Raw genomic sequence first — 15,877 nt, 5'->3', positions numbered from 1 at the left:
TTGTTAGTGGCATAGTAGGCAGCACTCCAAGAGGTACATCAGAGTAGCGGGGATGTCACCACGAACGTGTGTGGTGACATCACAGAGGTGGCGGAGCCTAATTTGACAGGCAGGTAAAGGAGAAGGATGGGGGGTGTCGGCTCAAACCCTTCAATCTCAGCTACCTAACTAGCCATAGACCTTTAAGACCCCACATTTGAAAGATAATCACATGCTCTTTCAAATGGTGGTGTTCTTGGAAAGCCAGTACAAAGCAGATTTTTTTAATAAAAAGTATAGAGGATATACATGGGGATTTGCTTAGGAATGGGACATTATATACTGAATAAAAAAAAATCTGTTATGTCTAAAGACCCCTAATTTTTTTCAAGTAGGCAAGTCCCTCTCTTAAAAAAATATATGCATTTTGTCCTGCCTTGCAAGAAAAAAAAGTGTTTTTATTTCTGTACTGCACAAAGAGCACTCTACTCTATATTACTATAATCCCCCAAATCCTGTATGGGCCCTATTTCACATGTGGCTACCCTTGATGACCGTTTAGTAAGGCGATCAAAGTAACAGCAGTAGTCAACTGGCCATTTTCAATATTATTTGCTAAAATCTTAACAAAAACATAAATAATTTTTTTCCAGATTTTGCCACAGCTATCTCACATGCCAAGCAATATAACTATAATAATGGTATATTAGTGTCTATAAAACAATGGGAGCTGCTATGTTGTAACTTAGGTTACCTTCTCTTCTGTGGCCAATTAAGGACAGTTATAAATAGGTCACTAGAGTTTGCAGCCAATGGCTGTGTGGCGTATAAGTGTTCTGCACTTTCATTTTTAACAGGAACTGGAAAGCTCACAATTTCAGAATGAAATTACTGGAAAAGGGACAAAATAAATAATGAGAGTATATATTGCAGACTTCTATCTCACTTGTGTAATACAAAGGTGGCAATTTTAGAAATTGCTTACAGAGCCCGAGCAGCAGGGATGAATTGTTTTTAGCATTATTATCATGGTATTTTATTGAAACTTCGTCCTGCTTCACTCCCTAACATTAGACCATACACCACCACTGCTTCCTGTGGCCTAACATTCAGTGCCAGATCAATGTGTCAACATTTGAGATGGTAGAATTTTTCTGTTGCCATTTTTCACATTAGCATGCTATCAGGTTATCAGTATATCAGAAGTAGAACTTTTCTTTAATAATAACTGTTATTTTGGAAACAAAATTTTTTGCCAAACTACTTATTTCTTGGTATTTGTCACATGAGCTACCACGGAAATTGTACTTTGTTGGCAAATGCACTCTATTCCAGTATCCAGTTTGATTTAAGAGACAAATAAGTTGTAAGTGTGATCGAAAAAGCCTAATGATTAAGACATCTTCATAATTATTTAACTCCATTTGTTTTTTTTTGTTTTTTTGCATTAGGTCTTATCATGGATAATGGCACGTGCGTTTCTGTGACTAGTTGCCCTTGTATCTATCATGGGACAGCTTACCCAGCAGGCTCTAAAATTGAACAAGAATGCAGCATGTGGTAATTTATGTATAACTTGTTATTTTCTTCCAAATGCATTACTTCTATGAAAATAAAATATATATTATCTATTTATTATATACCTTTCTATCTATCTATGATCTATTTATTATCTATCTATTATATATCTATTATCTATCCATCTATCATCATCATCTGTTTATCATCTATCTATCTATCTATCTATCTATCTATCTATCTATCTATCTATCTATCTGTCTGTCTGTCTGTCTGTCTGTCTGTCTGTCTGTCTGTCTGTCTGTCTGTCTGTCTGTCTGTCTGTCTGTCTGTCTGTCTGTCTGTCTGTCTATCCATTGATCTTTTATGCATCAATCTATCTTTATTTATTTAAATTTCCACTTGTATCTTGCCTGCATGTTTGACTGGCACTGATACATGCTACACAGTGACTGCTTAGATGAATGCAGGGTCTCATTTGTATATGTCCTCTAACTGCAAATAAGATAAAATAAACATACATAATAGGATTTTGAAGGGTGTATTCTTGGATTACTCTAAAATTAAAAAAAAACCCTGCAAAATAACATATTGACATATTTGAATTCTTATAAAACATTTTTGTACAGATTTTTTGCTGTGCAATTTTTAATTGCTGTTATATGCTAATTACACACACACACACACACACACACACACACACACACACACACATATATATATATATATATATATATATATATATATATATATGTATATATATATATATGTTAATATTCATATATACTTTCCATCTGTCACACTACACAAAAACTAGTTCCACAATAATTTACAAAAAAAAAAAAACTTTAAAAAAAAGAGTTCAATCTTGAGAATTTTAGTGGATTACAAAATATTTTACACGAAGATGATCATTTAAAGCTAATTTAGGAGTTTATCATAATCCTTTATGAAAATGTATCTATTGATTTTCTACAGAAAAACACCATTAAATTATATGGGGATTTATTGTAGATAAGTGATTTGATAAGTTTTTCTAATGGAATCGGACCAACCTCTTATTGGGAAATTTAGCTCTCACTTTTGAATACTTGTCACAAAGTCACCTGTTTGAAAGCTATAGAGCCTAACAATGTCTATCTTACTATTTGTTGTAGTGTATGTACTGGGGGTGTTTGGAACTGTACAGAACATGAATGTCCAGGTAAATATTGCATTTCAAATACTTAAATCAGACTCTTTTAGAATTACCATTATCAGAGATATAACTAGGGATGGGCGAATTTGTTGAAAGTGTAACTCGTTTGGTAGAACAAATAGTCCTATAGACATTTGTTTTGGTAATTTGGTAATCGAGTGTTATTTCCAGTTTTCAATGTTACTTTCGTTTTTGAATGTTCATAATTAAAATCAAAATTTTGAATGTAACATTTGATTTAACAAATACTATTCAGAAGTTCAATAGTTCATGTGGTAGGGAATTTAGTCAATTCAAACATAATAGATACAAATATATCAATTTGAATGTTTCCATTACAAATATTGCATAATTAGAATATTAAATTTAAAGAGAGCATTAGAAAAATTATGTTACAAATATATTCAGTTCCTTTGTACAATATCTGTGTGCTTCCCAACCATTTGTCTTCCCCCAATCGAATTTGCAAATGTGTATAACTCCAGTCTCCTAACTAGTCTGCCTGTGCACAGCTGTCCTGATTCAAATCATTACAATTTATAATCTGACTACTAGAAATAAGTGAACACTTGGCTCTCTGATGCCTTGGCTCTTTGTGCCCTGTGCTTCTAAGTGGCCTGTGTTACAAGTGGCGAGTTAAGAACTGGAGTTAGAAACTGGAGGGGGAAACTGCTGTCCCACTAACAGGTAAAACTTACTAACTATACACCTGCACAATGCTTTCCATGTATTTTCTGCTATTTCTGTCTGCCCTTTTCCTAAAAATCACTGCACTTCCCTGTAGCAACAATAACCCACACACTATCCTTATCTCACCCTCCCTTCTCTCATCCCCTATGCTCTCCTCTCATGAACTACTTTGTCTCCTTAGAAATACTTCCCCATCTAACTCACCTGTGTCTAATCATACCCGCTCCTACAAGTCCCCCTCTCACCTTCTGTCACTCACACTCCTCCTACTGCTTGCTGCTGGTGACATCTTTCCTAAACCTGGCCCTGCAGCAATAACCACACTTTTACACTCTCACTCAGTCCCCCACTGCAAAAACTCTAGGTCACGCAATCCTAACAATCTCATCTCTATTAACACACAGCGCTTATCCCCTCTCTTTTCTTGTGCTCTTTGGAATGCACGCTCTGTCTGTAACAAACTCACAACTGTTCATGACCTTTTTATTTCTAATTCTTTCAAACTTCTAACAATTACTGAAACCTGGTTATCATCTTCTGACACTGCTTCCATTGCTGCTCTCACGCACGGTGGTCTCCACTTTAGCCACACACCTATTCCAGGTGATAGACATGGTGGCGGTGTTGGAATCTTACTCTCCCCCTCCTGCTCCTTTCAGCACCTGCAACCTCATCCATCTCTCTCCTTTTCCTCCTTTGAAGTTCACTGCATCCGACTATTCTCCCCCCTCTCCCTCAGGGTGGCAGTTATCTATCGCCCCCCTGGACCAACCTCCCAATTCCTTGATAACTTCGCTGCCTGGCTTTCTCACTTTCTCTCTACAAATACACCTGCTTTAATCCTGGGAGACTTCAACATTAAACTTATCTCACTCACAAACTCCTTTGGTCTCTCACAATCCACCATATTCCCTACTCACCGCGATGGACACTCTATTGATCTAGTATTCTCCTACCTCTGCTCTCCCTCTGACGCCACCTGTCTCCCATTTCCCATCTCAGACCACCATCTGCTCACCTTTAAGCTTAATATACAGGCTAAACCTACTTCTCCCCCTCACCCCCGCACCTGTAGAAGTCTGCACACTGTGGATCCTCTACAACTCTCCAATCTTATTCAAAAACACCTCCCCCACACTTCCACAATATCCTGCCCTGACCTTGCTACAACCCACTATAACAATACTCTCTCCTCGGCACTGGACACTTTCGCTCTTCCCCAAATACGCAAAACCCCACGTCGTCAGCTCCAACCCTGGCACTCTAACCAAACACGCTACCTGCAAAAATGCTCCCGTGCTGCTGAACGTGCCTGGAGGAAATCCCGCTCTGAATCAGATTTCCTTCACTATAAGATCATTCTTTATTCTTACTCCTCTGCCCTTCACTTAGCCAAGCAAACCTACTTCTCTTCTCTTATATCTACTCACTCCACAAACCCTAAACGTCTCTTCTCCATTTTCAACTCTCTCCTTTACCCACCTTCACCACCCCCTTCATCTGCCTTTAGTGCTCAAGACCTGGCAGACTACTTTTTCAACAAAACAATTACGATCCGAAGTAATATCCCAACACAAGTCTGCAACCTTCCATCTCCGCCCCCGGCAACCCCCTCCACCACTTTCAGCACCTTCCCCCCTACCTCTGAGAATGAAGTGAGTTCCCTATTGTCTTCCTCACACCTCACTACCTGCCCACTTGACCCTATCCCTTCACATCTAATACTGTCTCTGTCTTCTACCCTCACTACAGCTCTTACACACATATTTAACCTATCCCTTACTACCGGTTCATTCCCATCTTCCTTCAAACATGCAAAGGTCACCCCCATCCTCAAAAAACCCTCCCTTGACCCCAATTCTCCTGCAAACTACCGCCCGATATCACTGCTTCCGCTAGCTTCAAAAGTCCTGGAAAAACTAGTCTTCGATTGCTTAACTCACTTCTTGTCCTCCAACTCACTGCTTGACCCCTTACAATCTGGCTTCCGTTCCCAACACTCAACTGAGACTGCCCTCACCAAAGTTACTAATGATCTTCTTTCTGCTAAAAAAAATGGCCACTACGCAATACTTATCTTACTTGATCTGTCTGCTGCCTTTGACACAGTTGACCATCCCCTTCTCCTATGGACTCTCAGCTCCTTTGGGCTCTCTGACACTGCCCTTTCCTGGATCCACTCTTATCTCTCTAATAGGTCCTTTTCTGTCTCCTTTGCTGGTGGCTACTCCTCTCCATTGTCTCTGTCTGTTGGAGTACCTCAAGGCTCTGTTCTGGGTCCCCTACTCTTCTCTATTTATACATCCTCACTGGGAAAACTTATCAGTAGCTATGGCTTCAACTACCACCTCTATGCTGATGATACCCAGATTTACCTATCCGCCCCTTCACTCTCTCCTTCTGTCCTTGCTCACATCAGTGTCTGCTTATCTGGCATTTCTTCTTGGATGGCCTCTCACCACCTAAAAATCAATATTTCCAAGACTGAGCTCCTTCTAATCCCCCCTCTAATTCTACCCCGGTTCCTAACTTTTCAATCACTGTTGGTGATACCACTATCTCCCCATCACCCCAAGTCCGTGTCCTAGGAGTTACACTTGACTCCAATCTGTCCTTCATTCCCCACATCCAATTGCTCTCTTCCTCCTGTCGCAACTATCTACGCAATATCTCCAAAATCCGTCCATTTCTGAGCGCTGAAACTACTAAACAGCTAATCCACTCCCTAGTAATCTCCCGATTTGACTACTGTAATAACCTACTAACTGGCCTCCCTCTCTCCCCTCTTCAATCCATCCTAAATGCCTCTGCTAGGCTAATCCACCTCTCCCGACGCTCTGTATCTGCTTCACCTCTCTGCGAGTCCCTTCACTGGCTACCCATCCACAGCAGAATTAAATTCAAAATTCTCATCCTGACCTACAAAGCCCTTACCAATGTAGCCCCCCCTACCTGTCCTCACTCATCAAGAAATATACTCCAGCCCGCCCCCTAAGATCCAACAATGACCTGCTCCTTGCATCTTCTACCATCACCTCCTCCCATGCCAGGCTACAGGACTTCTCTTGTGCAGCACCAACCATCTGGAATGCACTTCCCAGAGCTGTTAGACTTTCCCTAACCTTTCCTCCTTTAAATGCTCCCTGAAGACCTTTCTGTTCATGGAAGCCTATCTCTAAATCAGTAAAAAATGAATTCTACCTGCCTAACTGCTGCCCCATCTAACTCCACACTAACATCATTCTCACCTTTGCAGTCCCCACCTCCTGTTTCTCACCCTCCTACCATCTAGATTGTAAGTTCCCACGGGAACAGGGCCTTCATTTCCCCCTGTATTTGTTTTGTTAAACTTTGGTGTCTTCTATATTGTATTGTACTGTACTTTTATCTTTGTACCCATGGACAGCGCTGCAGAATCTGTTGGCGCTTTATAAATAAAGAATAATAATAATAATAATAATATTGATTTTAAATTTTCGAATTCAGATATTGCATAATTCAAATCGAAATATTAGAAAAATTCGAATTGAATATTACATTCAAAGAAAGCTTTAGAAATACTATTATATTAAATGAATGTTAGAATGTTGTGCAAACGATAGAAATTGAAAAAAACCTGAATGTGTTAAAATTTGTTTAATTTTTCGAATGTTGCAAAACATTCACCCATCCCTAGATATAACTCCTTCATTGTGATTATAATAATATATCTTTACAATTTTACTTATATTTACTGTTCAATAATAAAGATGTTGTTTTGTATAAAGTTGTTTTGTATAAGGTGGCAAACATACAATTAATTTATACATTTGTGAAATGCTAACTACTCAAGGTCTTGCCATCTTTCTATACAATGGTAACAATAATAGATAGAATAACTGGGTAAAAAAAATATATTTGTGTACATTTATAGTGAAATGAAATGAAGGATGGTAAGAATGTGTGATATCTCAGTAGACAAAAATATGAAATAATTAGCATTAGAGTTATCTCTCTTGAGAGTTGAGCTTCTTGAGAAATGATAATTTTTATCACTGCCATCGGTGGTGCATATAGGTGTAAGCTGCCTTTGGCACTATATAATGTGCTTCCTCTTTATTCTATATTTTGTACTACTTTTTCTAATATTGATTACAACCTATTCTGTTGAATATATTAAATAGAAAAAGCCAGAAAATGTACTAAAATGTAGCCCTAAGCGATTCACTGCTGACCCTACACATTTACCACCCTACCTGTGCCTGGATGTCCTATCCATATATACACACCTGTTTGTCTGTCTGTCTAATTTAACATGTATAGCACGTACACAGTCACAAATAGTTTGCAGATATATAGTCCCTATACAAAGTCTTTGAAAAAGTCTGCACGGGCGAAACGCATCAGAGCAGCACCTGTGGACACTTTTTAATTTAATAATGTTGAGGCTTATCCTTAGAGCCAACCTCTAGAACTATATTTATAAAATAGCGCTATCAGTGCCGTTGAGTGGGACGCCTGTTATAGGTGTCAATGACCAGATCATTGTTCCGTATTTATAGCGTATGTGGGCACATATAGTATAGATCTCATAGAGATTTTATCAAGTCTAAACCTTATTATGAATGTATATATAATAGAGAAAACAGGGGTACCCGATATGCTGATATCCTGAGTTACACCAACCTCCCTGAACGCATAACTGGCAATATATAGCCCTCAAAGTTTATATCACGCAGGGGAAGAATGGCAACATAGTTGCAATTATAATAGAGTTATCCACTTTCCCTAGTGGGACCCTTTGCGGTCAGGAGCAATAATAGCTTACGCTAATTTTATTATAACGGTGAGAGTGGCTTCATTGTTGTATTATAATTACCAAGTATCTGATACGCAATAAGGGAGGAAACGGCAACATAGTTGCATTGACTGTATAACAATTCTGTTTCCCTGTTTTTCTGTGGGACCTTATAGGGTCATTTAGGTATTACACAGTTTATGCTGATCACATGTGAGTTGTGGTCTACGGCCAATAGAAGCATAAATAATTGGTTGAATATATGCAGGTACCAGCAAAGACTGATATATAGATAGTGATTATCCAACCTTGCTGTAACCGCACGTGTATAAGCATAACAAAATGCAAACACTGTTGTAACAAATATATGATCAACAGTTTACTATTGTGTGTCCCTAACCACAAATATTCAAGTAATCTAACAGTAACTGTTGATCTGTAAACACATAATTTCAACACAGGAATTTTGAACAGATAACTATTACCCAGCCCTGTTGTTATCTGCTATTCATTCTCACTTTATAAGCAGACATCTAGCTGTGTTATATGGTGTGATCACCAGTGAAACCATCACACCCCACATTGGTCTATTTATTTAATCCACTCTGATTATTCACTTATGCCCTAGAGGGAATAAATTCTGATATCTTCTATTAGGTCTTTGGTGATTTTGATACTTTATACTATAAGGCAAAATATCATTATCTAATCACCTAATCCATTTCTTTATTTGGATATTGCCTCACATTGTTGCTTTTAAATCATTGTGTGTGCTTTCGTAGCTTTGTTTTAGCTCATTATAATAAACGTTATATTTTAATTTCACACCGGAATACTTGTTATCTGTTAGTCTGGGCATAAGATTGCTGTATTTGCATTCTTTCTGTGGACTTCTTTATATCCACTACCTTTGTTTGCCAGTCCCTATACAAAGTATTTACCTTTCCAGATATTATGAATACATAATTACTGTAAATTTAAATGATTTCATTATCAAATCTGATAAAATACCAACATATCCCTAGTATATAGTATGTAAAGAATTTTAGTATTTAAATACATGTATTTTATTAAATATGCTATGGTTTCAAGTGTAATCATATAATGTGATAATAAAATTGTTTTTGTATAAATATTTTTTATTTTTATTTTTAAGCGGAATGCTCAGTGGTTGGTGACTCTCATTTTACAACATTTGATGGGCGCTACTTTACTTTCCTGGGCCTGTGCCAGTATATTCTTGTAAAAGGGACTGGAAAAGATAAGTTCACTATAACTGTACAGAAAGCTTCTTGTGAACAGGTAATATTTCTTCAATAGGCATACAGAATTAAAAAATGTACAGCCTTTTTTATAATAAATAATGGTCAGCCACAGTATACAGACTAAGAAGCACTAGCAAAATGTAGAAACTATGGTCTCCATTTAAGAACGGCCGGATGGAAAAGGGCAGACATCTCCTCCCCTCTCCGCCCGTCATCACAGCAAGACACTGCCCACATTTATCATTGCACAAGCAGTCCCCTGCTCACAGAGGATTGGCTGCTAATCATCCCAGTCAGAAACATTTGTGGGGATTGAAAAAGCCAGTTAAGAGTTGACGTAATAGGTTAAAAAGAAGTTGATGATCTCAGTTTCTTAACTCTCAGCTACAGGCTAACTCAAGCGAGCCTGCAGCTGAAGACACACCAAAGGTGCATTCACAGCTTCTTAAATGGATCCCTGGTTCAAAAAGTTTAAATTTGTACACAAAAACGTTGGCCTAGATTCGTAGATGTTCATGACATTAATGAAGAACTTCATAAAAATTAATTCAGCATCACTCCATCTATATTTTACACAGACTCTTTATTGGGCATTTAACATCCATAGTTGCGTGAAGTACCCAAAACATGACATTTCTACACATAAAAGTAGAATCTTTTGCTAAGTGCTAAAACAATTACAACCGGAACAACTTTGGAAATATGCTTAAAACAAGGGTGCAAATGTTTGCAATTGTAAAATATTTGACTGTTTTATTATGCAAAAAGTAATCTCGCTGGTTAGAACAGAAGGTATTTTAGAGAGCCAAATAAAATACTGGCTGTGAGCTTGAGTGGGATTTTTCACCTAAACAAATTCATAGACTCTATAACCCTTGTGAAGAAGCTTGACTTGCTGTTGTTTCTTTTTATTGCAAAGCTGATGAAGTTGTCTCAAGTTTTTTTTTGTGCTACTTTGTTTTTGGTTTTCATTTCTTGTTATGTTAATGTGGATTGTCTTATCAAAGCAGCTTTTCTCCATTTTATTTTACATGCTCAGTAACATTTTTTCATGATGCCTGTATCCTTCATGGTGGAACTTATTCTATATGTCAAGAGTTGAACGGTTGCAAGATAGATGCTGCTACTTTGTTTATAATGGCAACTCCATTGCACCTTTTGATCTTGGATGGGAAAAAGGGCAGGTTCAAATATAATTGAAATGCACAATTTCTTTCATGTAAGTGGCAAGAGTCCATGAGCTAGTAACGTATGGGATATACATTCCTACCAGGAGGCAAAAGTTTCCAAAACCTCAAAATGCCTATAAATACACCTCCCACCTCACTCATACCTTAGTTTTACAAACTTTGCCTCTCATGGAAGTGGTGAAGCAAGTGGTCTTGATTTTCTTCTGTGTTATGCGCTTCTAAGCATATTGAAGCCCAGTTCCTCTCAAAGTACAGTGTTTCTCTGAGGGATGTGAATGGAGTATTGTCTAACGATGCCATGTTTTCACCTATGGGAAATCTATTCTAAGGCTCTCTATAAATCGCAGGGATTCGTCTGCTGCCTCCCTTTACAGATCGACATTATACTCCTCTACCATACCATTACCTCTGCTGATATGTTTCAGTACTGGATTGGCTGTCTGCTTTGTGTGGATGGTTGTCTTCTGGTAAGTATATATAATTTTTTAAGACACTCTCAGCTATGTTTGGCACTTTATCTTATAAAGTTTTAAATGTCATGAGTCAGGTCTGTGTATTTCCCTTTGCAGTCTAACAGTTTCAGTATGGAAATTATCTTTATGGGAGTTTTTAGGCTTACTTGGGGTTCCAGTTAGTTGTAACTTGGAGTCTGTTTTTTTCAAAATTTTCGTGGGCTTAGGCTCGCGATAACACAGAATGTTACTTTTTATTGCGACAATTTTGGCGTAAATATTTTTTTTACGACTAAGTCATGTCTGCCCTGACACGAGTCTTGCGACTTTCTTGATGCAAGTTTTTTTGGCGCAAAGTCGCATCTGTTATGACACAAGTTGCATCATTTCATTTCTAAGCTTTGGCGCCAAAAGTTTTATTCTCTGCGTTTGCATCATTCTTGGTGCCAAAATTTGTTATATTAAGAGGCCTATTTAACAAAGGTCTATCGGACCTGATTCGACAGTGCAGATCAGGTCCGACAGAACTCGCTGAATGCGGAGAGCAATACGCTCTCCGTATTCAGCATTGCAATAGCAGCTTGTGAGCTGCTGGTGCAACACCGCCCCCTGCAGATTTGCGGCCAATCGGCCACCAGCAGGGGGGTGTCAATCAACCTGATCGTACTCAATTGGGTTGAATTGTGGCAATCTCCGTCCGCCTCCTCAGAGCAGGCAGACAGGTTATGGAGCAGCGGTCTTGAGTCACTGCTCCATAACTTGTGTTTCTGGCAAAGTCTGAAGGCTCACCAGAAACACAGGGCGTTAAACTCCATACGGAGCTTGATAGATATGCCCCTAAGTCTCTCACTTTTCTGCTTCCTGCTCTGGTTTGATTCATAGAGGACTAGATTGTTTGCTTTTTGTTTGATTTTACTTTTGTATAAAAATTTTATCATAAGCATTTTTTTCCCATTCTTGAAACTGCTATTTTGAGGAAAATGGATATTTTGTTTAAATGTTATTTTTTCTTTTTTGTTACATTTTGCAAGATGTCTCAAACTGATCCTGCCTCTGATGTTACTTTAGGAACTAAGCTGCCTGAACACAATTCTACCAAAGCTAAGTATGTTGTAAATTAGCTGATCTTACTTCTTCAGTTCAAATATGTGGCACTTGTTATGAAAAATTATTACATGCTGATAATGTTTCTATAAGTACAAATACATCTACAGTTAATCCTTCACAGTCTAATGTAAATGATATTCCTGTAGATATGAAAATTATATTGCTGCAGTCATAGAGAAGGCTATGGGCATATCTATCAAGCTCCGTACAGAGCTTGAAGCCCACTGTTTCTGGTGAGCCTTCAGGCTCGCCAGAAACACCAGTTATAAAGCAGCGGTCTAAAGACCGCTGCTCCATAACCTGTCCACCTGCTCTGAGGAGGCGGACAGACATCGCCGCAATTCAACCCGATCGAATAAGATCAGGTTGGTTGACACCCCCTGCTAGCGGCCGATTGGCCACGAATCTTCAGGGGGCGGCGTTGCACCAGCAGTTCACAAGAGCTGCTAGTGCAATGCATTCAGCAAGATCTGTCGGACATGATCCGCAATGTCAGATCATGTCCGACAGGCCTTTCATAAATATGCCCCTATGACTACTATTTCACCTTCAAAGAAATGTAAAAGGTCTCTCCTAACTTCTCATAAATCTGACGAAGTTTGCATTGATCGACAGCATACTGAAGTATCTTCTGCTGATGAGGATTTCTCATTGTATAAAGGCTAATCCATAACCAGAAACGTGCATATAATGACACTAGTTGTTACGCATATAGAATGGGAACCCTGCACATCAGGCAGAAGTCCTTACAGGGAAGGTATACACTGATATTAAACTACTTAAGAGCGGTCCCTAATGACTAAAACATTATTCCACATTCTATGTGGAATAATTGAAGAGTCACCTGGGCAATAAATCTAAAAGAGAGGAGTGAGTGAATGTTGTGCATGGATGATATATATATATATATATATATATATATATATGAAGAAATAAGTAAAATGTGTCTCCTCAGTAAACTGAGTTGACACAAGTGATACTCTGTAGTGGGCGCTGGTCAATAAGTGAATAGGAGATAGTGGCGGCTGTATAGGACAGATACTGGGAGGGTTAAAAGGCCCTAGACAGTAAGAGTAAATATATATATTAAAAGGTGGATACAGCGCCTATATGTCCAATATACTGTTGAGGTATGTGAGGATTAAATGTTGTGACAAAAAGAAAAAATACACTAATAAAAGATACAATGATAAAAGAAAATTAAAAAATAATAAACAATAAATAATAATGTTAAAAAATAAAATAAATTAAATAATAGTCCAGCTAAAAATAGCATATGAAATATATGAACTTAGAAGTAGTGTTCATACGAGTCCTAAAAATGGTATAATTCGTAATGAGTCTCCAGACGTAGTGGTTATACAGTTATAGTTGGTATATAATACCCTTACCAGATATTACCTCAATCGAATGAGGTAAGTATGCCGCACTGGGGGTATATATAGATGATTAGATTTCCTCCTTGTATCCTGCTGTGCCTCTTTGTGGTATTCGTTACCCTCTTGGAGTATGCAGGGATATGTTTCTGATGATGAATTACTCCCTTACACTTCCTGTGGGTTAATGGTTCGCCTCTTGGAGTGCTCTTTCTGTTCTGGTATTAACTTTCTCCAGCGTGAAGATACCCAGGGAGACACAAAAAGAATATATAGTGTAATACCGTTTATTTTCTAGATAAGCATTAAAATACAATTTATATAGCACTCACATTTGACATCCTCAAACACTATGAGGTATGTATATGGCACATATATTTTTAAAAAGGATCCTTCCACAGGTAAGAATGGGATGCGAGATCTCCAGTCTTAATTACAAACTTCTTAAAGAAGTTGCATGCAGCTGTGGTGTATTCCAACGTGAATAATACAGTACAGTACAAATTGCACACAAAGCGTCGCTAGTAAACTAGCTACAAGGAGGAGCAAGATAGTATAATATAAGAGACAATAAATAAAACGTAAATTAAAATGTGTTTACACAGAATTTTTCTGTGTAAACACATTTTAATTTACGTTTTATTTATTGTCTCTTATATTATACTATCTTGCTCCTCCTTGTAGCTAGTTTACTAGCGACGCTTTGTGTGCAATTTGTACTGTACTGTATTATTCACGTTGGAATACACCACAGCTGCATGCAACTTCTTTAAGAAGTTTGTAATTAAGACTGGAGATCTCGCATCCCATTCTAACCTGTGGAAGGATCCTTTTTAAAAATATATGTGCCATATACATACCTCATAGTGTTTGAGGATGTCAAATGTGAGTGCTATATAAATTGTATTTTAATGCTTATCTAGAAAATAAACGGTATTACACTATATATTCTTTTTGTGTCTCCCTGGGTATCTTCACGCTGGAGAAAGTTAATACCAGAACAGAAAGAGCACTCCAAGAGGCGAACCATTAACCCACAGGAAGTGTAAGGGAGTAATTCATCATCAGAAACATATCCCTGCATACTCCAAGAGGGTAACGAATACCACAAAGAGGCACAGCAGGATACAAGGAGGAAATCTAATCATCTATATATACCCCCAGTGCGGCATACTTACCTCATTCGATTGAGGTAATATCTGGTAAGGGTATTATATACCAACTATAACTGTATAACCACTACGTCTGGAGACTCATTACGAATTATACCATTTTTAGGACTCGTATGAACACTGCTTCTAAGTTCATATATTTCATATGCTATTTTTAGCTGGACTATTATTTAATTTATTTTATTTTTTAACATTATTATTTATTGTTTATTATTTTTTAATTTTCTTTTATCATTGTATCTTTTATTAGTGTATTTTTTCTTTTTGTCACAACATTTAATCCTCACATACCTCAACAGTATATTGGACATATAGGCGCTGTATCCACCTTTTAATATATATATATATATATATATATATATATATATATATATATATATATATATATATATATATATTTTTTTTTTTACTACACATAATTATAGATTTTATATTACAGTCAGAAAGGGACCATTGTGTGGGCAGATTAGGATCCTGACTTGTCTTCACATCGAATGGGCAGAGAATACTGTATGTCTGCAGAGCACACGCCCCCTGCTCTTGTACATTTGGTCCGTTAATTATGCCAAACAAGTGTGTTTGGGTGATTTATCTAAGAGGTTAAGAGGCAGCTGTTGTATTACTGCTGCATCTTACATTGCGCTAAGCAGGCTTGCATGATTGAACCTGCCCCACAAGTGCCCCAAAGCAGTATTTGCTGCTTAGTAAATTGACTCATGAGGGGCGATTTATTAAGGGCTAAATGGCCCCTGATGCCCCTGTTTCCACGTGAGCCTTCAGGCTTGCTGAAAACAGCAGTTATGAAGCAGCGGTCTTAAGACCGCTGCTCCTTAACTGGTCCGCCGCTTCTAAAGCAGCGGTCTGCAATCCGCCCGATCGTGTATGATCTGGTTGATTGACACCCCCTGTTAGGGGCCGATTGGCCGGGAATCTGCAGGGGGCGGCATTGCACAAGCAGTTCACTAGAACTGCTTGTGCAATGTTAAATGCAGACAGCGTATGCAGTCGGCATTCAGCCATGTCTGGCGGACATAAAACCCTAGAGCGTATCATGTCTACCAGACTTTGATAAATCGGCCCCCTTATCTTAAATTGTAGGGTAGCAAGTTCATGAGTAATTTACAGAAGTGCAACTTCACAGAATAAACATATA

General features: G+C 38.1%; 1 protein-coding gene across 1 annotated transcript in view; it reads left to right on the top strand.

Moving 5' to 3' along the window:
* OTOGL (otogelin like) overlaps positions 1 to 15,877 on the top strand; it is a 410,237-nt gene that overhangs the window by 84,906 nt on the left and 309,454 nt on the right. Inside the window, exons 10-12 of the mRNA XM_053719241.1 lie at positions 1,431 to 1,539; positions 2,655 to 2,701; positions 9,319 to 9,464. Of these exons, the coding sequence (XP_053575216.1) occupies positions 1,431 to 1,539; positions 2,655 to 2,701; positions 9,319 to 9,464 (302 nt within the window). The remainder of the gene's footprint in view (positions 1 to 1,430; positions 1,540 to 2,654; positions 2,702 to 9,318; positions 9,465 to 15,877) is intronic.

This window comes from Bombina bombina, chromosome 6 (genome assembly GCF_027579735.1).
Source record: "Bombina bombina isolate aBomBom1 chromosome 6, aBomBom1.pri, whole genome shotgun sequence".
In the NCBI taxonomy this organism is placed as follows: domain Eukaryota; kingdom Metazoa; phylum Chordata; class Amphibia; order Anura; family Bombinatoridae; genus Bombina; species Bombina bombina.
Note: the sequence above shows the minus strand (reverse complement) of the source record. Positions and strands in the feature narration are given on the sequence as shown.